The following is a 23,352-nucleotide window of genomic DNA, read 5'->3' on the forward strand; positions in this document are numbered from 1 at the left end:
ACTCCAGGAGCAGCATATCTCTCCTAAGAAGCCCAGATCTGGAAACAGCACTCCAGATCCACATCACTAGGGCTGAGTAGAGGGGCAGATTCACCTCCCCAGCCTTCTGCAATTCTCTTCCCTAATGCACCCCAGGACACCACTGGCCCTCCTGGCCACAAGGGCACTGCTGGCTCATGGACAGCTTGCTGTCCAGCAGGAGGCTCAGGTCCTTATCCTTTTGCTTTCCAGGTGGTCAGCCCCCATTCTGTGCTGGTGCAAGAGTTAACCCTCCCCAAATGCAGGAGATGATCAGTTGAGGACAAGCCCACAGCAGAACAAAACAGAGGACCATTACCACTGCAAGCAGGTTTGGAAGGGTTCCCATCCTGCAAGCTTTTCTATAGCTGATTTCTAAACAAACCTGAAGGCAAGCAGCAAAATAACCCCTGAAAGAGCTGAGGTGGTGGCAGAACAGCAGGGAGGTTTTCTCCCAGTTTGAAATGGACAAACAGGCCAGGATGCAGGGCCAGTTTCTCAGCAGAGGCACAGCCCCTCAGGCAGGGAGCACAGGCACCTGCACTGCTCAGTCTGTGCATGAGTGAATCAGGAAAGGGTGTAGACATTGAGGTGACATCTTCTGCCAGCACCACATGTTTAGGGTAACCTGATTTCTAAAAGCTGCCAAAAGACCTGCCAAAACTGCTTATCAATGAGATGACAAATGAGATAGAGGTTGATTTACACAATGGAAATAAATTGTCTGGGGCACTGCCCAAGCTCAGGAGCTAAGTGCTGCTGCTCAAGAGAGTGGTACCAGCTGTCAAGAAATAATAGCAAAATACCAACATCACCATGTAACAATGTAAATCTGTATTCATGGACAGTGTACATGCTCCTGCTCTCCCAGATTCCCAAATGGAGACAATCCAAGGTCTGGGAAAGCTTCTGTACCAGGAGAAATTGCTCAAGTGGGACACTGTGTACAGCCAGGGAAAATAATAGTCCTTAAAGGCACGGAGAAAGTGCAGAGGAATATATATATTCTTCACTGTCTCTTGGTACAAGGAGTGGTAAGCAACTGAGCTTGCCATGCTCCAGCAGCCCCAGAGCTTGTGGTAGGCTGAAATATTACTTGGGAGAGGGAGCAGGTTTTACTGGGCATGTGCTAGGCATGTGCTACTGGAAGAGCTCAGGCAGTTTGTTTGTCTTCCCTCCCAGATGGATCTGTGGTGCAGCTTGGCTCTGATGTGTTCAAAATGGGCCACCCTTTAACAGTGTCCCTTCTTCTTTGCAAAAATAACTGTACCCTGGAGGCCAGTGCAGGAGGACCAGTGCACTCTAGCAGTCATCCCTCTGCCTTCAAAAGGAAGGGACGCCTGATTTTCCCAGAGCTCATGGTCCTTCTGCTTGTCCTGGGGCAGACAGAGTGATAATGTACTGAAAACCCAGAATCCATGCCCTTCTCTGCAGGGATTTTACTGCACACATCCCATGGGCATCCAAGAGGCTGCACAAACACCTCCCTGGCTCCATCCCAGTCAAACTGAGTGTCCCCCACTGCCCTGTCCCAGCACCATCCTCTACATCACTCAACACGCTGTAGCTGAAACTTGCTGCAGGCACCTGGCAAGTGCCCCATTTTTCCATCCCTGTGAGGGAGGCAAGGCTTTGGATTTTGGAGGTAATGAGCTCATGGTGACAAGCTGAAGCAAGATTTCTGGCTGGTGTAGCTAGCCCAAACATTGCATTAAAATGAATCCACTCTCAGTTCCAGTGCTGGGCAGCTCACAGCAGGATGGTTGGTCATGCCTGCGAAGGAGCTTGTGCCAGTTTTGCCTGGACAGTAATGCCTGGATCAAAGCAGCTTGTGAAAGAAATTAAAAGCAGTGTAGATAGGTTCTCTGTGCCTGCCTGTTATAAATACACACCAAAAATGTTAGCTGTTAGGCTTAAATTCCACCTTCTAAATGAGCTATTATTTCAGCACAGCCAAGCAGTCAGACTAGATTCTTTCTTTTGTGTTCCCATGATTAAAGACAATCTGGTGTCTTAGATGCTTCTGATGCAGTCCAGAGCTCTTTTCTTTTCCTAACCAGCCACAGGCCCCATACCTCACCCCTAATGTGAAGAAGTGAGAGTCTTCAGTTATTGATCAGGGAGTCCATAACCTTTCCTGAAAAGTGGCAACTGACCTCAGAGAGCAGCTGGGGCTTTGTCAGGACATCTGTGGTGCTGGAGGGGTGGAGACCATTCTTTGCAGTGTGGCCAGGAATAGTGCTTATGCACTTTCCAGACCAGCACATCTCTCTCAAAGTGGGGTTCCTCTCTTTCACATTAGGTGCTAATATTGGTAGAAATGCAGCAGACACTCCTGAGATGCTGCTTCTAAATGAAAGAGGATGATCACGACCTTTACTCTCTTAGGCTCAGGAAGAGGCATTTCTGGGTGGACCCCACTTTCTTTTCATGGAGGGAGCCCTGAGGAGACAGGACTGAGAAACTGCCTCCACCAGGCATCTGTCCATGTGCTGCAGCTGCTGGCCTTGCTGTGCCCCATTGCCAATCTGATGATGAGGATGATAATGGTGAGGTGCATTGCTCAGCTCCTTCCTGATTCTCAGCTCAAATACCCTGCAAGCAGATGCCACTAAGATCTGCAGAGACTCACCTGCACTGGGGAAAACAATGACAAAATTCAGCCCTGGGGATCCAACCTGGCAGATGACTTGAGCTCCAGCTTTCTCATCTTCTCTACCAGGAGCTAAATCCAGCTGTGACACAGACCTGAGATGCAGCTGGCAGAATCAGACCCTGACAGCAGCCACAGCCATGCAGGGTGTGCAGGAGGTTTCATCTGAACACAAGACCCTGGCTCTGGGCTTCAAGGTCATTGGCAGGGCAAATAGTTATTCACCACATCTTTTGGAGTAGAAATGTAAGAAGGGTCAAGACAGGTGACAACAGCCCAAATGTTGCAGGAAAACATCTTACAAACCAGTCCCTGCATACAAGGTGCTGCAGCAGGCTGGTCTGCACCTGCCAGCACTGACAGAAAGGTTAAGGTTGAGCAGAGCTCCAGGATCCCGGTGGGAAATGTTTTTCCCCAGGAAATTCTTGAGATGAGCTGCAGCAGCTCACCCTGGGTATCTCTGAGTGGCAGCCAGGGACAATGTTGGAAAAGCACCACTGGAAGAAAAGCTGAGCCAAAGGCACATGGAGAGGCTGCAGAAAAACTAAACCTGCCCTGTTTTGAGGTAGACAAAACTGCAATCAGGAAGGAGAAATATTCCCAGAGCCACTCCAAAGCAGGCAAGGTGTAAATGCATCTGTTACTAATGTCATCAATAGTAAGGTGCCACAAAGAGGGGATAGCCACTTTCCTAAAATTTCCAGGGGTGAGGCACTGCAAAGAAGTACCTCTCTCCACTGGAGGGATTGCTACTTCAATCCAGATACATAGTGCTGGAAGCAAGAGCAGGATCCAGCCCTGCAGCCCATTTAATATCAAAAAGAAACATCTGCTCCTTTGATTTAAAAAAAAAAAAAAAAAAAAAAAAAAAAAAAAGCCAACCGAAAAAAACCCCCAAACCAACAAAAAAAGAAACAAGCCTCAGATAACAGCCTGAGTGGCTTCTTGAAGATTTGGATTTCTTTCCCCTTTTTACAAATGGTAATTTCAGACTGATGAAAGGAGAGTAACGTGACACAGTGACAACACAAGCTGTCTGCACAGAGGGAAAACAGCTGATGCCCAGAAATGAGAGGTGCTGCTCCAAGCCTTCCCCATCTACTGATACCACACCATTGCCATGGGCCTCAGTTTCCCCCGTGAAAAAGGATTTTTGTTTCTGAAAAAACAGGATCAGGCAAGGAGGTGGTTTGGCAGCTACTTTTTAATGTCCCTGCAGATCTCAGAGGACATTTCACAAGGCAAAGCCTCCTTCTTGGCACTTTCTTAGCTTCAGGAAAAGCCTCTAGCCTCACCCCTTGGCAGGGATATTTCTCCTTTATCCTGCCCTTCAAGTCAGGCAGATGATTTTGGCAGAGATTCTGATCCTTAAGAGTCAGAGTGCAGCCCACCAATTCATTTTGACCACCCCATTGTACAGGGATTGGCAACAGCCCTCCATCCCCACGTCCCTGTCCTGCTCCCAAGAGACACCCACCCTCTGCTACCAAAACTGAACATCAGAAACACTGCAGCTTGTTTTCATGTCCTTGGGCTGGTTTGTTTTTCCATTGGATATTTTTATTCTTGCCCTGATCCCAGTCATACTGGGGATTTAAAGTTTCAGCCAAAGCAATAAGAAGTAAAGAGCAAAGAAAGTGAATTGAGATCCAGAGCATTTCAATAAATTAAAAGGAAAAAAAATTAAAGGATAAAAAAAAAAAAAAAATCATAGCCCGGCATAGAGGAAGCAAAGCAATCAGAGCAAAAGCTGTCAGCTTTGCCAGTTCCCCTTTGTTCGCAGATCAAATTCACTGCCTCTCTCGTCCAAAACTAACAACTCCTAAGTCTCCCTCATGCTCCCTGGGGAGGTGTTTTCTATATTGGAAACAAATCTATTTTGACACTCCTGATGCTGTTTTACCCAAATTGCCCTCTGTCAAGCTGCTTCTCTCGTTTCCCATTTGTACCACACCATGCTCCTGGTTCAAGCCCGGTGCCAGGCAGTGCTAGCATCAATCTGGGCTTGACTGACCTGGACACAGGTTACTCCAAGGTTTCCTACCCCATATCCCTCTCCTACCCACCTCTCTGCCTTGGGTAAAATTTGGCCTAAGCCAAAGCTTATTTGGCAACTGAGTCCTGGATTGTGCACAGGGAAGGGTCTTGGTGCTGAATTCCAGCTAGCGATGCTGCTCAAATGTCCTTTCCCTGCAGCACCCCAAGACTCAGGAAAACCTGGCTCTTCCCTGATGGGGTTTGGTCGCCAGACAAGGGAAAGAAATTAAAAGGTTTTGCAAGCAAAAGGATGGAAGAAGTCCTGAAAATTCATGTTGGCTGCAAACACCCTCGGGGCAACTTCACAATTAAGGATCTGACTAATTCTTACAGCAGCCTTCCAGGCAGGAATTTCAGATGGTCCTGCCCTATCTGTGCACCTGAAAGGGATGATCTCCACCCTGGGAAGAAAACCTTAAAGCCTCCCTGCTGCAGCAGTGACCTCCCCATGCCATGACAAGAGGTTTGCAGGTCATGGGTAGGAATGGTCATGTAGGATTGTCCTCTGTGCAGTTAAGGGATTTAAGAGATGTTCTTCTTGTACTTGAGGTGTCAGTGGTACTGAATTATGCATGCTCTGGGGGCTCAGGTAGGATCACGCCTAGCTAGGCTGTAAAAACAGAGCAAGATAAAGCTTGGCAGATTTTCCTGGCCCAGCTGAGGACACAACAGCAAGAACCCTTGTGATGGAGGCTCCCATCACCACCAGACACTGACCAACCGACCTGTCCAGCCAATTGATTTCCCCACACAGCATTTATCCTGTGCTAACCCACATAAATTAATTTGTTGGCTGCTATTCACCTGTAACACTCTGAGTTGCTGTGCAATTTTTGATACACACACCAACAAAGCTTTTCTCCTGCACACAGCCCCCCTCCAGATGGCTGTCTTTTGCAGATGTTGAACTCATCCCTCAGAAAATTAGGATTCTTCTGACTTGTTGCAGGCCCAGCCTTGCTAACCCACTGCCCAGCCTGGTCTTCACTGTGTCCCAAAGCTATGGGGTTTTGATCTGCCCTCCTGCCCCAGGCACATTTTGCATCTGATCTGGTTTCACCAGTGTCCTGCAAGGGTGCAGATCACCCCCACCACCTTCTACAGCCTTTTGTAGAGATCTGCTCAGCGCCAGTAAGGCTGAGGCAGAGACTGTAATAAGGAGAAAATTAAATCATGAGACACTAATAATTATCAGCATCCCAATTAGCTGACAGTGATGGCAGCCAGCCACCAAGGGCTGGGGGAGGAGAGCCAGCATCCCTGCAGCTTCTGTGCCTCAGTGGCCACAGAGCTCAACTTCACCCTGCACAGACCCATCCCTCAGAGGGCAGTCATGGGGGCACACATGAGGATGAGTTTCTCTCCTTTTCCTGGTTTGAAGACAGCACTTCCCAGCTGCAATTGCTGGACTGGAGTAGTGGAGACCCGCGACGCCTTGTCTGCTTGAGAGCTGCACTCTCCTGGTGAGTTGCTAAGAGCTAAGGGATAAGGAGGAAGCACAGAAGCCAGTTTAATATCATTTTCCTTGTTATTATCTCTCAGCTTTTCCCCAGCAATTTGCTCAAACTTGTGTAAAACTCCTTGCCAAACAAGCCTCTGCCCAAATAGACCTTCATGTCTGCAGGACTCTATTTATAGCCGAGATCCCATTTAGCAGATAAGCCAAGGGAATTCAAGCAGGATTTAAGCTAAGCAGTTATCTGTGACCAGAGGCCACAGCATGCATAGTGTCAGATTTACTGGGGATGTGAAAGGTGGAGGGACAGGAGAGCAAACAGCCTCTGGAGCAGCCAGCCAGAACCCTGAGGGATGCAATCACTGCTGGCACAGGCACTGCTCACAGAGACTTTGTGAGCAGCCAAAGAACAGCGAGCAAAGTGAACAAAGACCCCCTTCCCTGGGATCTGGAGAGCCTCCTGCACACCCCAGCATCCTGCAGGTACCAGCACCAATTCTCCTCTCCTCCCCCAGCTTCACACCACCTTCCCAGGCATGTACTGCTGGCAAGGGTTTCACTTGTCTTCCCAGATAGATATTACAGCCTAAGATGATGCACTTAACAGGGTTGTGAAATCTGCCATAAAGTTTACTGCCCTACATCAATATAATGCCCTGCAAAGTTAATACGGAGGTACCTATTTTATAACAAGGACAAATAAAAACATATCCCATTAGCCCACGGCATTAGGAGCTGCATTTCTGATGGCCAAATGCTGCAATGAAATGGGTGGAGAATATTAATATGAGTATTATGAAGCTATGCACATGTACATACATACACATATATATATATACACCTATATAAAAATGAGAAACTATTGAATTTGCTCAGATGTTCTGTAGTGTTTGGAAGGCTTCGTTTCTATGGTGCAGGAGAGATTGGCTGCAGATCCAAAGACATTTCTCTGCTATTACACTATGTCAATTTTTCATCATCTCAGAGCCCCTTGTCATAGAAAAAAATGGATAAGTTTAAATCGATCCAAGATCAGAGTTAAACACCTGGACATAAATGTGGCAGAGAGTAGAAAGCAAAGAGGAATCAGTTATTTCCCACGCAAAGCAGTGGCATTGGGATCAGTCATTCAAGTGGGAGAATTTCGGAACACCTCTGGTCTCTCTAGGGAAACAGGTGGCTCCTAGAATTTAAATTCCCTTGGTACCTGTGGGTATTTCCATGCTGAAGGGTACTGAGATGAAGCACTGTGTCCCTAGGCTGTTCTGTACTGATGCCCATGGGGTGCTGATGAGAGACTGAGCAAATTCCTGGGGTGAAATGGAGCTACAAACCCAGGAGGGCCAAGCTAGACCCAGCCATTGAAGTCCCAGCCCTTCACCAACACCCAGACAGGCTCCAGCCCAGCAGAACCAACCTACATGCCCTCAGCTTCCCTCTCCCCCTCCTATAGACACCCTGGCCAAAGATTTTGACAGGCACATTCCTGATTTCTCCAGCTCCAGCCTCAGCATGTTCCTCTGGTTCAGCTTGGCTGCAACTCTTGGGAGAAGTAGTGAGTTTCTACAGGATCTGTCCCAATGCCTTCCCTAGAGGACAATACCTGTCTCAACAGCCACCTGGAAGGGACTGGGTGACAAACACAGCACTGCCTCTCACCCTCAGAGAGTGGCCAAGAGCACCCCAGCTTCCCAGTCCACCCATGTTTGTGTCCAGGTACACCCACAGCATCAGCATCATCCCTGTCCCAGATCATTTCTCTCCCTCCAGACACCATCCCTTCAACCAGAATTGTTATGGATAGTATATTGGCTTGGTCCTATTGTAAAGTGCTGAAAGATGTGAAATAAAAGTTATTAAACGCAGTCAAAGAGTGGAAAGACTGTGTCAACTAGACTTGCAGAAGTGATAAGAGGTTTTGCTTGTTTTCCATCCATATGAATGTCTGCATATGGCACAGTCTGGAGAGCACAAAAAAGGGAAAAAAGAAACGAACCCTGTCTGTGTCCAGCCTGTCAAATATGAAAAGAAAATGATGATGTGGTGAGCCCCCACTGGAGGTCCAAAAGACGGATAACATCAACCTGCAGCTGAATAAAACATTAAAATCCTCCGATAAGAAAAGGCTGTGAGGAACTGCTTATACAGCACTACCACCTGCTGGGTACCTCGGGAAGGAAGGTCAGACACTGCCACCCTGCCAGGCAAGGTCACCCCAAAAAGCATGAGGGACCCCACAAAAGCAGCTGCCTACCTCTTTGGCAGGTATCTCAATGCAAGTGGAGCAGTCTCACACTGGCAGTCTGTGAGCACCAGGGGTTTAAAAGCATGTGTGAAGCCAATCTCTTTTGTCAATGCATGAATCTCAGGCAAAAAAAAACAGGCAGCTGGTGGAGGATGGGATTAATAAAGAGTTAAAGAAAGGTAAAATAATTAGGGTCCTGCTCATGGGGCATATGGAGAATGGGGCTTGTCAGAGCAGCTTGCTCTAATTTTTCATGGAGATTACGAATTTTAGTGGAGAGAGATAATAGCGGTGCTGTAACGTGCTCAGGCTCTTGTAAGCCATTTGATCTGCCCCTGCCTGACACTCTGATTAATAAACCAGAGCGACAGCGAATCGACATGCCACACGAGATGTGCAGGAAAGCAGCAAATGAGGACAGCCAAATGGGATTAAAGAAGGGGAACAACCTCCAAGAGAGAGTCTCCTGGGGCATCCCCAACTCCCACCCCTCTTATATGCACCTGGGATGCAGGTAAGGCAACCCTCCTGGGCATGGAGAGGGCTGCACTGACCAAGTGGGCTCCTGGTTGGGAGCAGCAGCTCTGCAGAGGAGCTGGGTGCTGCCCCATGGGAGGTCCAGCTCAGTCCTTGGGCTGTTGGAGCTGAAAAGCTTTTTTCAGCCCTGGAAGCAAGGCAGGATCATGCTGGCTCAGAGGCACACTGTGTTTCTCCAGCCCCAGTGAATGTGCAATGCCAGGATCTGGGTCTGGGGAACGTGCCAATGGAAGACTCTCCCAGGAAGAGAACTGTGGATCACACCCAGTAGATCTCCATCCCTGCCATGCCTTCACAAATCCAAATCCTTCTGCCTCAAAGGCCCTCAAGCATAACTAGAAGAGCTTATTGCTAATTAAAGGTTTACACTGAGGTCTCAGCAGTGGGCTGCCCTCCTTACTTGTGGGAAGTAACACAGAGCATGACAAAGGAATGAGAAGTGCTAAAGGGTTGATAGGGAGGAATTGGGGAGTGCTGTGCTGGAGATCTGGCTGCCCCAGCTAACCTCCCCTTCCTTGCTGCCTTGCAGCACTGGACTCCTCTCACCAGCAGCCCCAGAGATCCACCACACTAGAGCTGCCCCCACCACCTTGGTCATTATGCCCCAGGCTCTGGCATCAAATTTGCCACACCACTCCAAGCATCCTCCCCAGATCACTGGAGAAATCCCAAAACCAAGCCCTGTCCCTCTGCAGCTCACATGGCCCCTCTCCTCCTGTCCTTTCTTTTGGGAAGGACCAGACATTTTGGGCAGAAATGCTTTTTCATCCAGAAAATGCCAGTTCATCAAAACACTTCCTAAGAAAAGGTCACTTCAAACAAATTTCTCTTTCCAAAACCTTCTGGGAAAGAAAAAAAAAGGACATGCAACATTTTAGCTATCCTGTTTCAACAGCTTTAAATGAAAAATAAATCTTTTATCCCCCACCCCACCCAGGTGCCAAATGATTTCATTTGGAAATGTAAGATCATTATCTTCCTTTAAAAAAAAGAAAATCAAATAGAAAAGGATGAAATCAAAAGAAAACCTCTGGAAAAAGTTAAAATGAAACACTCCACTGAGTCCAATGCAGCAAGTGGGAGTTTGGCTGCATTCTGCCAGGTTCCCTGGAGTGGCTTTCATCCCAGTTTGAGGCAGGACAGGATTCCCAAGCCTTAACAAGAATTCCAGGACAGTGGAGCTGGTTCCCATGACCCATGCTAGCACAGGCTTTGCAGGACACAGTGACACAGCCAAACATCTCACAACCCATGAGCTTGGCAGAAGCAGAGACCCCACACCTCGTGACATGTCAGAGCAGCAGAGTTTTGGAGGCAAAAAGGTGCAATGGGGCAGAGGGACCCCAAGGGGCTGAGTGTCTTTGGGATGCAGCACAACCCCAACACTGGAATGGGAAGCAGGGTGTTTCCCTTACAGCCTCCCCACACATGCTTGAAGTCCCCCAGCAGCATCCCGAGCTCTCAGCTGTTACAGTTTAGGCTGCATGGGGAGCGGGAATGCCAGCAATCAGGCATCCAGAAGGGAATCCGGTTCAATATTGAAAGAAGAAGGGCTTTGAAAGGAGTACACTCATTTCCCTGTTTCGTCCTTTGCCAAGAAAACTGGGGGGATGGAGGAAGGAGTGAAGGGGTGGGGGGAAACAGTGGAAAAAATGTCTTGGCTTGGCCCTCTCTGCCTTTTATCTCGTGGGCAGCCTGCCGAGACAGGGTCTTCCCCCTGCTGAGCCTGCTGGCAGATCAAATGAAAGGAGAGAAGAGTTATAAGCCCCCTGACTGCAGCCCCCTCCCTTCAAGGAAAAGGAGAGGAGGAAAAAGCAAATGGCCCTGTGATGCCAACAGTTCACACCCCAGCTGGATGGGACACATCATGAAAAGTCAGCTCCTCAGCATCCATGGGGGGCCAGGAGATATTCTCCCCAACCAGCAAAGGGAAGTCCAGAGAGATCCAGATGTGATTGGAGGGTGGACCATGTCCCCATGGAGGGAACAGCACTGCTCCATGGCCTTGAACCAAGGGGGAAGGTCACCAGTGGTCCTGGCAAGCATCTCCTACAAGGTTCCCACTGTGCCTGTTCCTCCATCGTGCCAGACCTTTCAGAGCCAGCTTCAAGCAAACAGCTTAATTAAATGCCTTTATTCCAAGGACTCCCTCTGTGTGTTTGTGTATTTGTGGATTAGCAGTTAATACAGTAAGAGGCTTTATTGTAACTAAATTGATTTCATCTTTTTTTTTTTTTTTTCCTTCTGGATGCTTTTGTCCCCTCTTCCCACTCCCCAGAGTGTTCTCCCTCATCACAGGGCTTCCTATGCTGATCCTCATCTTCAGTGCCAGATGGCAATGGTAAGGGTATGCTGGTGAGGAGATCATAGCAAGAACCTATCCATCAAGATCTGAGGGACTAATGACATGGAAGGCATTCTTTTTTCAGGGTGAACATGTAAGTAACAGAGCACTGCTGGGTTACTGTATAGGGCAAAAGAGACCCCTGCTGTTAATGGGGCGTTTGCCTTGACAGCATGGTGTACACAGGCAGCATAGGGAAAAAGCCTCCAGCCATAACCAATCCAAGACCACCATATTTCCCAAGGTAAGTAGGTCACAGATCCCCAGAGGGAAACCTCAGCTCCAGCCCCACCTGCAGACCCATGAGGACTGCTTGGCAGGGTCTGTGAAATCCCTTCTCCTTCCCAGTGTAATTCAACTTCCCTACATTATAATTAAATCATTAACTACCTGTAGCCTGTTACCTAATGTATGACTGCAACATACCTGTGTGGAATTAGGATCAAGGAATTCCAGACTTTGATAGTCCATTACCCAGTGTGTCCAGACTACTCCAAAAGCTCACAGTGTTCACAGCTTCTCGCTGTGGTTAATTAGAAAATCAATAAATGCAGTCATTACTCAGTTTGGGACCTGGACACCCTTCTGGGTTTCCCAGGATGGGCACAAACCTGGGCTCCACTTTTCTTCCTTTTTTTGCTTCTTCCTTCTTTGAAGCCTGTCTGCTCCTTCCTGCTTTTCCTCCTTCTCACTTTCCCCCTTCCCCCCTGTTCTCCCCTTTCCTTCCCTCCTTCTGGCCCTGTGCTGTTCCCTGTCCCTGCACAGGCCAGCAGAGCTGTCCTATTCCCTTCCCCTCCCTGGGCAGCAGGAGCTGAAGCCTAATTAAACTTGGCTGTGAGGAATGTGAATCAAAAGTCTGTTAAAAAAGAAAAGAAACGAGGGTACCTGTGGGATTACGTGAGCCAGAAAAATGCAAAGCCGGCTTCCAGCCGCCTATAAAATAGATGCCATCTCCTTTCCCATTGGCAGGGTTTGGCTGCACACAAAAGGCTAAGAAGAAGATTTTTATGGGAGTTATTTATAGTCTGAATGAATAGTGGTGCATCTGCCAGAGTGTTTCTGCCTCTCAGCATGAGCCCAGGGTGCCAGCCTCACTGGGTGATACCACACTGGCTTTGGCATGGCACCTGTACACGGGAGACCCAGCCAAACCTCCCTGCAGGGACAGAGGTGACATCAAAAGAGGATAAATCAGGACAAGAAAGGATGGGAAGGAGCAGCTGAGGGCACATGCTGCTTGCCCCCAGCAGCTGCACCTTGGCCAATGTCACATGCACCTGCCTGGTGACAAGCAACAGGTTGTTCCAGCCCACAGAACACTACTCCAGGTGGATATCCCTGGGACATCCATTGTTCCCCCCTCTCTAACCTCTTCACTCCTAGCCTGGCTGCTTTTCCTCTTCCCTGGTTTGATGGAGATATCTGAGAAACCTTCCCCCCCATTTGCAACAGGAGCTGGCTCAAAGATTCATCTCTTTGTGAACAAGATCAGTTTAAAATCATCCCCAAACTCCATGAAAAGCTCAAAAGTTGGCAGTTCAAGAAGTACATTCATTAAATAAAGAGGGGGAGAAAAAGAACAGGCAGAGAGGAGGAGGAAGAAAAAAAAGATTACCTTGCTGAATTAATCAGGCTTCACTGTAATGTTCAGCCTCAGATTTTATTTCCTGTAATAAGCCCATTAATACGGGTGTCTATAGCAGGGGGCTTTTAGCAGCAGGCACCATTAGTGTAACGAGGAAGGGCTAATAGAGTTTTATTGGAATTTTTACTCCAACATCACAGCCTTTTAAAACAGCTGTCTCAATAGGCATTATTATTCTGATTAACATTTAGACAGCACAAATCATAGTGATGCCCTTGGTGTCCCACAGGTTTTATCATAATCATTCCAAGTTCCTGATGTGTCGGCTAGTCCTTTCCAGGGCGGAGGGAATTTTAGACCCCAGCAGAGGCTGGGGGTCATTCCTTTTCTCCTGTGCCAATGGATCTGCTACTTCTGAAGTGACCTGACAGGCTGTGATGGAGCAGGGTCCTGCTGTTACTGAAACATATTGGAAGCAGCTGGAACCAGACAGATGCTTTTTGAGCATCTCTGATCCCAAGAGGAATTTGAAAGCAGGATGGGAAGGGTTAAAAAGCAAGCTAGCATCCTGGGGATCCATCCTGGCTTCACTCTCACTCTGTTTCTTGCCTGTGTGAGAATTGAAAATTTGATTTTAAAAATTAAATTAAAACTAGATAATTTTATTGTCTGAATTAAATATTAAGCCTGCAGTTTGGGTGTGCTAACCCAGGGGTTTGTTGCACAGCCTTGTTTTGGGGCAGTCTCAGCCAGTCCCAGGGCTGGGAAACTTTTTTCCTCATATCTTCAAGACCTGTGCCAGACAGGACTGTGAGGGTGTCACACTGAGGAAGTCCCAAGAATCCTATAAAAGCCCAGAAGCATCTGCATAATGAGCCAATAGGGTCTGGCCTCTGTGTGATTGATCCTGCTTGAGCCATGGTGAAACTGAGGCACAAGAGGAAGGCAGTGCCTTTTCCACAGGGACAGCACAGGCAGCCCAGGGCTCCTGCCTCCCTGCCCAAGCACAAAGCCATGAGGGAGTGGAGGAGCTGCCCTGATATAGAGATAAATGTGGGCAAAATAAGTGGGGGATTAAACAGTAACAGAAGCAGGCTGCAAACTGACTCTTGGCTTGTATTTATCAAGCTTTGTTTCATGAGGGCAATTTATGAGGGTATTTTGGTGTGGTAGAGCCTGTCACTGCATGGGGAGCAGCAGCTGGTTCAGCCCTGCTCCAGTCAAAGCCTGTGGGGCTCAAGATACCTGAGGTACACTGAAGCAGGTGGTTTGGCTGGGAGCTGGGCAAGGGAGCCCCAGGGGCACCAAGGAGGCAGGAGATCTACTAATTACTCACTTATTAGCATCTAATTAGTATCTCTCCACTTCCTCCTCCCTCCCAAGGGATCTGCTTCTGGCAGGCATCACCTCATGCCCAGGCATACCTCAGGGGATGATTTTCCACCTCAGATCCATCCTAGCATTGCAATATCTTGCTGCTCCTGGGGCTTTACAGCAGACTTCTCAGCATTACTCATGATAATTAGCAAAAATGTAGAGATTTCTTCTCTGGAACACCAGGATGAAGGGGGATCCTCCCCACGGGGCAGGCACAGGTGTCTGTGAGCTTTCACAGCTGGCTCCAGCAGCAGGGCTGTGCCAGGCACAGCCAGGGAGCCCAGTCTCAGCCACGCCAGACCCTGGGTGCTGCAGGGGCTCCAGCCTTCTCCCAGCATCTGCACTGCTGGTGGATAATTCCCTCTGGCAGTCAAAGATCCCTTTGGCTGCCCCTATCCCAGACCCTGCTCTCTCACCCACACCTGCTCCCCTCCATCCCCAGAGACTTTTGTTTGGGTTGAATCCAGCTGGAATCTGGATGCTCCTGTTGTTTCTCTTGCTCTAAACAGAGGCCACTGACTTTGGGATGGGGTCCCAGGATGGGAAAGGCACAAAACACATGCAATGACAGGTCCCCACTGCCAAGAGCTGAAGCCCCAAGGTGCCTCCCCAACACTAGGCATGCAGGAAATTTGGAGGGCCAGTGCTTATTGACCACATGGATGCTGTAATGTGACAGTGTTTAATTACCTGTATTAATTTAATTTAATTACCAGTATTTCATTATCAGATGATTAACCAGCTAAATTACACCCCTGGGGCTGCTATCCTGAAGTCCATGCAGAGGTTGCTAGGCAGCATCCATGCATCCCATTGTGTCCACCTGGGACCAGCAGCCATTCCAAAACTCATGGTCCCCAAGGGCTCTGAAAATGCCTTGCAGGAAGGACTCAGTGACCATCAGCACAGGAAAACACACCAGCTGTCTGAAACACGGGCAAAACACCTCCAAAATTGATCCCTGCTAGTCTGAACTCCTGTCAAGGAAGCTGCCAAACCCTCGGAAGATGCACCACGTGTCCCAGGACAAACTGGGTGTTCTTTGATGCCCCAGCTGCCCTTGCATGGCCAGCTAAGACAAGATCTAAAAGGGGTCTGAGTTTTGATTTGCATTCTCCTGGCACACAAAATGTCCCCACTGCATGGAGCCCGTCTGCTTCAGGGCACCAGAGTGTTTAGCATCTGCTTAAAATCATTAATTGTTTTCATGGTAAGTGCCTGATTATGTATTTTAAGTAGAAATGAGAGGGATTTAGCCTTCTCTCCCTCCCTGTTTCCCACACTCCTCTATTTCTTTTCCTCCTCCTTTCACTCTTCCTCTCTTCCTCCTAAAAATGTATAATTTCTTCTTTATTCCACCACCAAAACCCCTACTCAATCACAGGCAGCAGCAGACAAGGAGAAACTCAACAATAAGGGCAAATCCAATAGTAAAACTGGAATGAAATGACAGCCATTAACCTGGTATCAGGAAGGACAGTAAAACTGCAGCGTGGCAGGAGCCAGCAGGCCTTGACTCGTAACTGTTCTTTCTGATTAAAACACACCAGTCACAGATTAACTTCCTTTGCTCTGTATTTTATTGTCTCACCTGCTCTGGAAGGCTGGGGGAAGAGGAAGAGGGGTGGGCAGGACTGGGGACTCAAGATCTTCAGCTTGTCTGCAGTTCTGCAGCCTTTGGCAGGTGCCAAGGACATGGATACCCATCCAAAAGTGATGGACCTGCCTCCAGCAGTTGCCCTCTACCACGAAGTGCTTGTGCCCACCAGGGCTGCCTCCCAGACTGGCCTCACCCATGGCCACAGAAAGAGTCAGTGTCAGAGCTGGGAGTGCTCTGGGCCTCCCAAACATGCAGGGCAGGCACAATGATGGACACAGCCACTGCTGCAACCTGGCTCATTTAGTAGAGAAAAGCTCCAGGAGCTTTGGGAAGCCACAATCTTTAGCAGATTGACCCATTTCTTTCAGTAGCATCAGAAATGGGACAGAAACGAAAATAAATTTCTCCCTCAAGCATCTCTGCATCCCCCACTTGGTGTACCCCTCACTCCTTGCAGAGCACAGCTGGTGCCAGCCCAGTGCAGCAGCATTCTGTCCCTTTCCTAATCCCTCACAGATCCATTAATGCACTACAGAGGGTGCAAACACCTCTATGGGACCCCAGTGGATTTTAATTAATTCCATGCTTGAGTTCCTCTCACTGTCTCCACCACCTGCCTGGCTCACCCTTCCAGAGCAGCTCAGGGCAGTGATTGCAGAGAACATTTCTGCCCTCATTCTGGGAGATGGAGACTCAGGACAAGGATGAGCCACTCACAGAGATACTTTTCCCAGGATTTCCAACAGCTGCCCTGGAGAAATGAAACAGCATCAAGGAACATCCTTATAGGGAACCCCAATGGGCCTCAGTTCCCCTTGGATGCTCCCAGGTCAAGAACAACAGCTGGGTATCCTGCAAGCCCTCCACTCCCTCATCCCTCACCAGCTAGACTTTTTTAATCTCCCTGCAATAAATCACTTTTTAATTACAACTGGACTGCAACCACCAAAATATAAAATACTTTGGGCTTTAACAACACATCATCAATGGTTCCTATGAATTGCAATGCCCTTCCATCCCCAGCAGCTCCACTTGCACCACTCTGATGCCTCCTTACGCCATGGGAAAGGCTCACTGCTCCCTTCCAGCTTTTTATACCCCTGTGCACAAGCTAAAAGTATGAAGGCAAGAGGAGGTTGGATCTGTTGTGAGGAAGGGGGGAGCTCAGCACAGCCAGGGTCAAGCTCTCACACCTGGGTGTACACTTCATCTTCCTCATCTAACTGCTGCTTTCACCATTTCAGATTGGGGGTGGGGGGATGTGTTGATGTGTTTTAATTTAAAAAAAAAAAAAAAAATTAAAAAAAAATAGAAAAAAACCTCTTACACAATCCCTGAGGGTTTTTTTAGCAGCAGATAAATTTGAGCAGCTGGTACCTGCAGTAGAGGGCACCCTGGCACGGGGACCAGCCCTCCCCAGCACACACTGCCTCCCCAGCCTCCATCCTAAATCACGGCACAACAAACAGGCTGTTCATTAGGCGCTGTTTAATTAAGCAATATGGATCCTGCCTCGATATTTACAATCCCACTCGCCCTGATTTATTGGAGAGAGTCCCGTTTTTAAAGACGGCGACTGTAAAGTTTAATACCGCTTGACTTAACTGCGAGTTCCATTTAAGGCCGCGGGCCGAGGCGCGGCTGCCCGGGCTGGGAGCCGCCGGACCATTAAATCAGAGCTAACTGCGCGAACAGGGAGATGACTAGCTTCGTTACAACCGGTTCAGCGGCTAATTACCCCGAGCTGCATTGCCACACTTAAGGCAATTTGTTGCCGCTTTCCCCGGGCCCTGGAGAATACGCGGTGAAGTTGGAGCGGAGGCACTCGATGCAATAGAAAAGCTCACGATCGGGATGGTGGCAGAAACCAAACGGACTCTGCTTGTCCCAGGACGGTAGAAATCAGTTTTGCAAGAGGCCGGGTTCCCATCTGGGAAGCCCCGATGCCCTGGTGAGGGATGCTGTGTAGGATGAAGGCTCCAAGCTCAAGGGTCAGCCACCAGCTGCTCCCCACAGCCCCGGAGCACCGGGCGAGCACTGAGGTCAGGGGAGGGCAGTTTGTGGGCTCTGGGGTGTGGCAATCAGGCAGAAAGATAGGATCAGCATGTAGGAAGGCATCCAGCATCACACAGGTCAGGAGGCTTTTCCATTTGCCCCAGCCCCATGGATACAGATGGAGGAGCGATGCATGGATGGGGCACAGGGAATATGGTCCTCCCCACAAACTGCTGTCTTGGAGGTAGCAGGAGAGCATTTCTCTCCTTGCAAGGTATTTCTAGCCCCCAGGAGCACACTCAGACTTGACAAGGAGAGGGGTCTCATTTGAGAGTTGTGAGAATGACTCATTAGTGACAAATAAAAACTATTTGTGAAGAGTGAGGGTACATAGTGCTTGGCATCCCCCACATCAGCTGTGATGGCATCACTGTTCATTACCTACCCCTGCAGAGTCCCAGGGCTTTCCTGGAGGGAATGCATGGAAAGCACAGATGGAGAACATCCCCCAGTCTGGCCCGGGGTCCAAGCTGCCACTATCCCACCCCATGGGTGGGCAGAGTGAAGAGGGGAGCAGCAGCAGGAAAAGAACTGCACTCCCTGGCAATCCCAGGTGAGTGGTGAACCTGCACCCCAGCAGCTCCTGTACCTGCAGCAGGAAGCATGAGGGGTGCTGCCCAGCAGCTCCATCCAGACAGGATAAAGAGGAACAGCTCCAGGGCTGAGCATCTCAGCCAGCAGCCTCCGTGCAGCAAGTCTGCAGGGCTCAGCCCTCTCCCAGCTAAGCCTTGGGCTGCATCCATTCCTCCTCCCCGTCTCCCACTCTTCCACAAGCCTGCAGCACTCAGACACAGACTCAGAGCTCCCCCCAGGGAGGAAGAAGAGGCAGCGCAAGGGCAGAAACAAGAGCAACAGGTATGGGGCCACCAGCACATCCTCTGAGCCCCATGTTACCCCCCACCAGCAGCTTGGGGTCTTCACCAGAGACCACAAACCTCCCACCTAGGGCTGAGAGCCACGACAGCACAGGTAGAGGCACTTTGCTTCCAGGTTTTATTGTCCAAGAGGGTTGTGCCCCTCCACGGGGCAGAACTCCCAGTCCCACCAGTGAGACTGGACTGTTAAGGAGGGTTAGCCCTTAAGAGGTGGTAGGAGCATGCTATGGGGGCAGAAGAGACAGCCTGGGATGGTGAAAGACACAAGGAACACCACCTACACAAGGATGCGACAGAATTAGGCTCTGAGTCTCCAAACAGGCAAAACCAGTCCCAAAAACCAGCCCAGCAGTGACAAGGTTCAGGAGAATCTGGGAGCTCAGAGGGCTCATATCTACAGGAATTCCCAGACCTCAGTTCTCACCACTCCCAGCTGACTCCTGACCTTAGTGAGCACACCAAATGACACAAACCTCTACTGTTAGCATAGCACCGTCAACCCCACCACTGAACCATGCCCTAAGTGCCACATTTACACATTTTTTTAATACTTCCAGGCAGAGTGATTCCACCACTTCTGTGGGCAGTCTGTTGCAATGTCTGACCACCCTTCCAGTGAAGAAATATTCCCCAATATCCAATCTAAGCCACCCCTAGCACAACTTCAGGCTGTTCCCTCTTGTCCAATCATTAGTTATCTGGGAGAAAAGAGCAACCCCCACTTGGCTATGACCTCCTTTCAAGTAGTGGTGGAGAGCAGTAAGGTCCCCCCTCACACTCACATCTGAGGACAGGATGCTCTGCTGCTCCCCATCACACCTCAGCCCTCTTCTTGTAGTGCACCTCGGGGAGGCTCCTCAAGCGCTCGGCTGCCTGCAGGGCACAGCACAGGGGACAGCCAGGGGCTGCACCCAGGACAGCCCTGGCACACAAGCCCCTGGGTCCCCCAGGCCCCCTGAGCTGCACTCACCTGCTCTGGGGTGAGGTCCCTCTGTGCCTGTGCCAGCATCTCGTATCCCACCATGAACTTGCGGACGGTGGCGGAGCGCAGCAGTGGGGGGTAGTAGTGGGCATGGAGCTGCCAGTGCCTGCAGTCCTCCTGCAGGTAGGGGCCTGTGGGGGCTCCTGCAGGGCATAGAAGCACCATAAGAGCCACAGGGAGCAGGCAGGGATGTGGATGGAAGGATTGCAGAGCCACGCCACTCACCGTGCCAGCCCATGGAGTAGGGGAAGGAGACTTCGAAGAGGTTGTCATACTTGATGAGCAGCCTCTGCATGATGGAGGCCAGGCCTGCAGAAAAGTGACAGCGATTCACACCCTGAGCTGGCCAGCAGCTTGCCAGGTGTGCAGTGGGGTATCTGCAGCACCTCTCCCCAAGGTGGACATCAGTGACAGGCAGGAGGGCTGCACTTGGGAATTCCCGCCCCTCCCCACTCACACTGGGAGCCTGAGCAATGCAGCAGAAGCCCCCCACCAAAGCAAGGAGCACCACGTGCTCCATCACCCCAAAAGGACACGAGTCCCACCAGCTGTGGGACAACTGTTCTTATCCTAAGAAACAGAGGTGCCATTCCCTCCTCAGCTAGGTTTGGCAGCCCCCATTCCAAGGACATCAGCCATCCAGCACCAGCATAGCTGCATCCTAACAAAGGAGCATGGGATGGGTGCAACAAAGCTCAGGGCCACTCACTGTCCTTCTCACTGTCACTGAGGTCCTGGAGGCGACAGACATGGCGGCGGGGCAGCAGCAGGGTCTGGTATGGCCAGGTAGCCCAGTATGGCACCACGACCAGCCAGTCTGCATTCTCCACCACCAGCCGTTCCTGCAGGGCATAGAATCACAGAATCAGCTAAGCTGGAAAAGACCTTTCAGATAAAGTCCAACCTATGACCTAACAACATCTTATCAACTAAACCATAGCCCTGAGTGCCACACCCAGTCTTTTTGACTCCACCACCTCCCTGGGCAGCCCATTTCAATGCCCACTCTTTCAGTGAAAATTTTTTTCCTAATATCTAGCCCAACTTCCCGGGCAGTCTTGCCTTGTCCCTAGTTGGCTGGCAGAAAAGACCAACCCCTCCACTGACTAAAACCTCATTATAGGGAGCTGTAGATAGTGATAGGGATTGTCCTAAGCCTCCTTTTTTTCCCAGGTTAAACATCCCCAGCTCCCTCAGCTGTTCTTCATAGGGCTTGTGTTCCAGATCTTTCACCAGCCTTGCTGCCCTTGTCCAGATAAATTCGCCATCTCAATACCCTTCCTAAATTGGGGAGCCCAGAACTGTACACAGCATTTCAATGCCAAGTATAGGGGAAGAATGACTTTCCTGGTCCTGCTGGTCACATTATTCCAGATACAGGCCAAGTGTCATCGGCCTTCTCAGCCACCTGGCCACACTGCAGGGTCATGTTCAGTCAGCTGTCAACCAGCACCCCCATATCCTTTTTGCCTGAGCACTGTCCAGCTACTCTGTCCCCAGCAGGAGGGTGTCACATGCTGTGCTTGTTGGGGACAGAGACAGTCTCAACGCCTCAGGGCATTCCTAGGGTCCAGCTCCTAAGGGTTGGAGAGCCCATCCCAGCACACAAATAGCTCCCAGGGAGGGGATACGGACAACACCCATGCCTCCACCTTTCGGGCAGCCTCCTGCTCGGCATACTCCAGCAGCATGGGCACGCCGTGCTGGCTCAGGTGCTGGCGCTGGGTCCGGTCCTCCAGGCACGCCTCGTTCGGGAGGAAGCTGCTGGCCCACACCTGGGAGGGACATTGGGGCACAGGACTGAGGGGCTCGTACCCCTAAGTCACGCCGCCTATCTGGAGGTCCCTGCTGCCACCAGGTGGCGAGTTTGGCATGTGGCAGCCACAAGGGACAGTGCTCAGAGGGGAAGTGACACGACAGACACAGGGGTATCCTCACTGCAAAAAAGCCTCGGGACCAAGGCAGGGCGATTACCGTCCACATCTGCCCCCAGGGTTTGTGGTAGGGTCACCACAGGGACTTGTAGTTTAGCCAGGTCACAGGTGGGACAACCTCACCTGGCAGTGGGGGTGCGGGTTGGAGCAGCCCATCATCGCTCCCTTGTTCTCGAAGATCTAAGGGAAAAGGAAGAGGTACAGCCAGCAGATCCCAGCCCAGGCTCCCACTGTAGGCTGTCCTGGTGTCCCCAGCACAGCAGGGAAACAACCCGCAGGAGAACAGAGCCTCACACCCACATGGAAAGGCTCAGGAGGGCACCTAGGCTCAAAGGGCAAAAAACAGGAGACCCACACACAACTAGGATGCTCCCAACCCCAAGTACTGCCAGAGCACCCAGCGCTGGCCTCCCACCTTCACCCATCAGCCCCACACCTGCACCCAGGGGTAGGAAGCTCCCAGCTCAGCCGCCAGCTCTGCCCACGCATCGATGACAGCCCGGATCTCTGGCAGGGACATGAGGGGCAGCGTCAGGTCAGACCAGGGGTGGAAACACATCACCTTGCTGTAGAGGAAACACGCATATGTGCAACTGCGGGTGTCTCCAAAGACCCTCACGGCTTTGCTGGGCGCAGTGGGACAAAGGACAGGGCTAAAACCCCCAGAATGACCTCAAAACTGACCAGGTGTGTACAGAATTGGCACCACATGAGGGTAGCAGGCCCAGTCCAGCATCATTCCACAGGCTCTTGACAAACTGTGTCCCAAACCCGCAGGAGCCATGTTGGTACTTACCACACACCCCGGGCTGGGGCAGCTCGAAACAAGGGGTGATCACTGTCATCTGGGGAAGGACAGAGAGTGGGCAGAGAGAAGGTGCTGAGGCACAACCCAAGCCTCTCCAGGCCACCCTGCAGCAGCCCTAGGACTCAAGTCGGGGGTTCCCCAGCAGCCTGCTCCACTCCCCAAAGTTACCGGGCTCTGGAGCATCAGGCTGCAGTGCAGGGAAGTCATTTGGGAAGACGAAAGTACCCTCGTAGTTAGGGTTCACCTGCCGGGGCGAGAGACGGTATCAAGGCAGGAGGGGGTGGCAGGGGCAGCCCGGGTCCCCGAGTCCCTGGTGCTACCTCGCCGTTGGCCCGGGTGGCCCCGGGGCAGAGAGGGTTCTTGGGGTCCCAGCGGGGCACATCCTCGGGGGGCGGCTTCTCCAGCTGACCCTGCCAAGGGCGCTTTACCCGGTGGGCCGATACCAGCACCCAGTCGTCCCGCAGCGGGTTGTACCGAACGTGCTGGTGCTCTGCGGGGCGGGAGAGCAGCGGGGCGTCAGGGGCAGACCCACCGCAAAGGGGGGACCCGCACCCCGCCCAAGGGGCAAGCCAGACGGTCTGCACGCCGCTTTATGCCCTCCTCAGCTTCACCCCATTCCCCCGTCCCAGCTGCTCCGGGCAGGGAAGGTCCGCAGGGGTTCTGGAGGGAAGGACGGAGGAAGGTAACCCCATCCGTACCGCTGGCGCGAAAGCGGCCGCCCCGCTCCGCCGCCCTCAGCGATGGCTCCATCCTTCCCACAGCCGGAACCCCGGCGGGTCCAGCTCCTTCCAGCTCCGCCCCGCCCCGCCTCCCTCAGCGATGGCTCCATGCCGCCCCACAGCTAGA

At 51.0% G+C, this 23,352-nt stretch overlaps 1 protein-coding gene across 10 annotated transcripts; it reads right to left on the bottom strand.

Annotated features, from left to right (window-relative positions):
- Positions 1 to 3,518: 3,518 nt before the first annotated feature.
- On the bottom strand, positions 3,519 to 23,336 carry GALT (galactose-1-phosphate uridylyltransferase). Of its 10 annotated transcripts, XR_013777206.1 has the most exons (13): positions 23,205 to 23,336; positions 22,827 to 22,996; positions 22,675 to 22,750; positions 22,495 to 22,543; positions 22,135 to 22,264; positions 21,822 to 21,878; positions 21,417 to 21,539; positions 20,474 to 20,606; positions 19,990 to 20,073; positions 19,753 to 19,907; positions 19,565 to 19,655; positions 7,768 to 7,996; positions 6,579 to 7,736 (listed from the first exon to the last, which is right to left on the bottom strand). XR_013777206.1 is itself a non-coding variant. In XM_079330723.1 (12 exons), exons 1-11 carry the CDS (start codon positions 23,254 to 23,256, stop codon positions 19,596 to 19,598), a joined length of 1,089 nt encoding a protein of 362 aa, XP_079186849.1. In that variant the 5' UTR covers positions 23,257 to 23,336; the 3' UTR covers positions 3,519 to 6,186; positions 19,565 to 19,595. The 10 variants fall into 10 exon arrangements, 8 of the variants coding, with proteins under 8 accessions (XP_079186849.1, XP_079186847.1, XP_079186848.1 ...); XM_079330723.1 differs by lacking the exons at positions 6,579 to 7,736; positions 7,768 to 7,996 and adding an exon at positions 3,519 to 6,186; XR_013777207.1 differs by lacking the exon at positions 6,579 to 7,736 and having other exon boundaries at positions 7,761 to 7,996; positions 19,505 to 19,655.
- Between the last annotated feature and the right edge of the window lie 16 nt (positions 23,337 to 23,352).

Source organism: Erithacus rubecula, assembly GCF_903797595.1.
Source record: "Erithacus rubecula genome assembly, chromosome: Z".
NCBI classification, from domain to species: Eukaryota; Metazoa; Chordata; class Aves; order Passeriformes; family Muscicapidae; genus Erithacus; species Erithacus rubecula.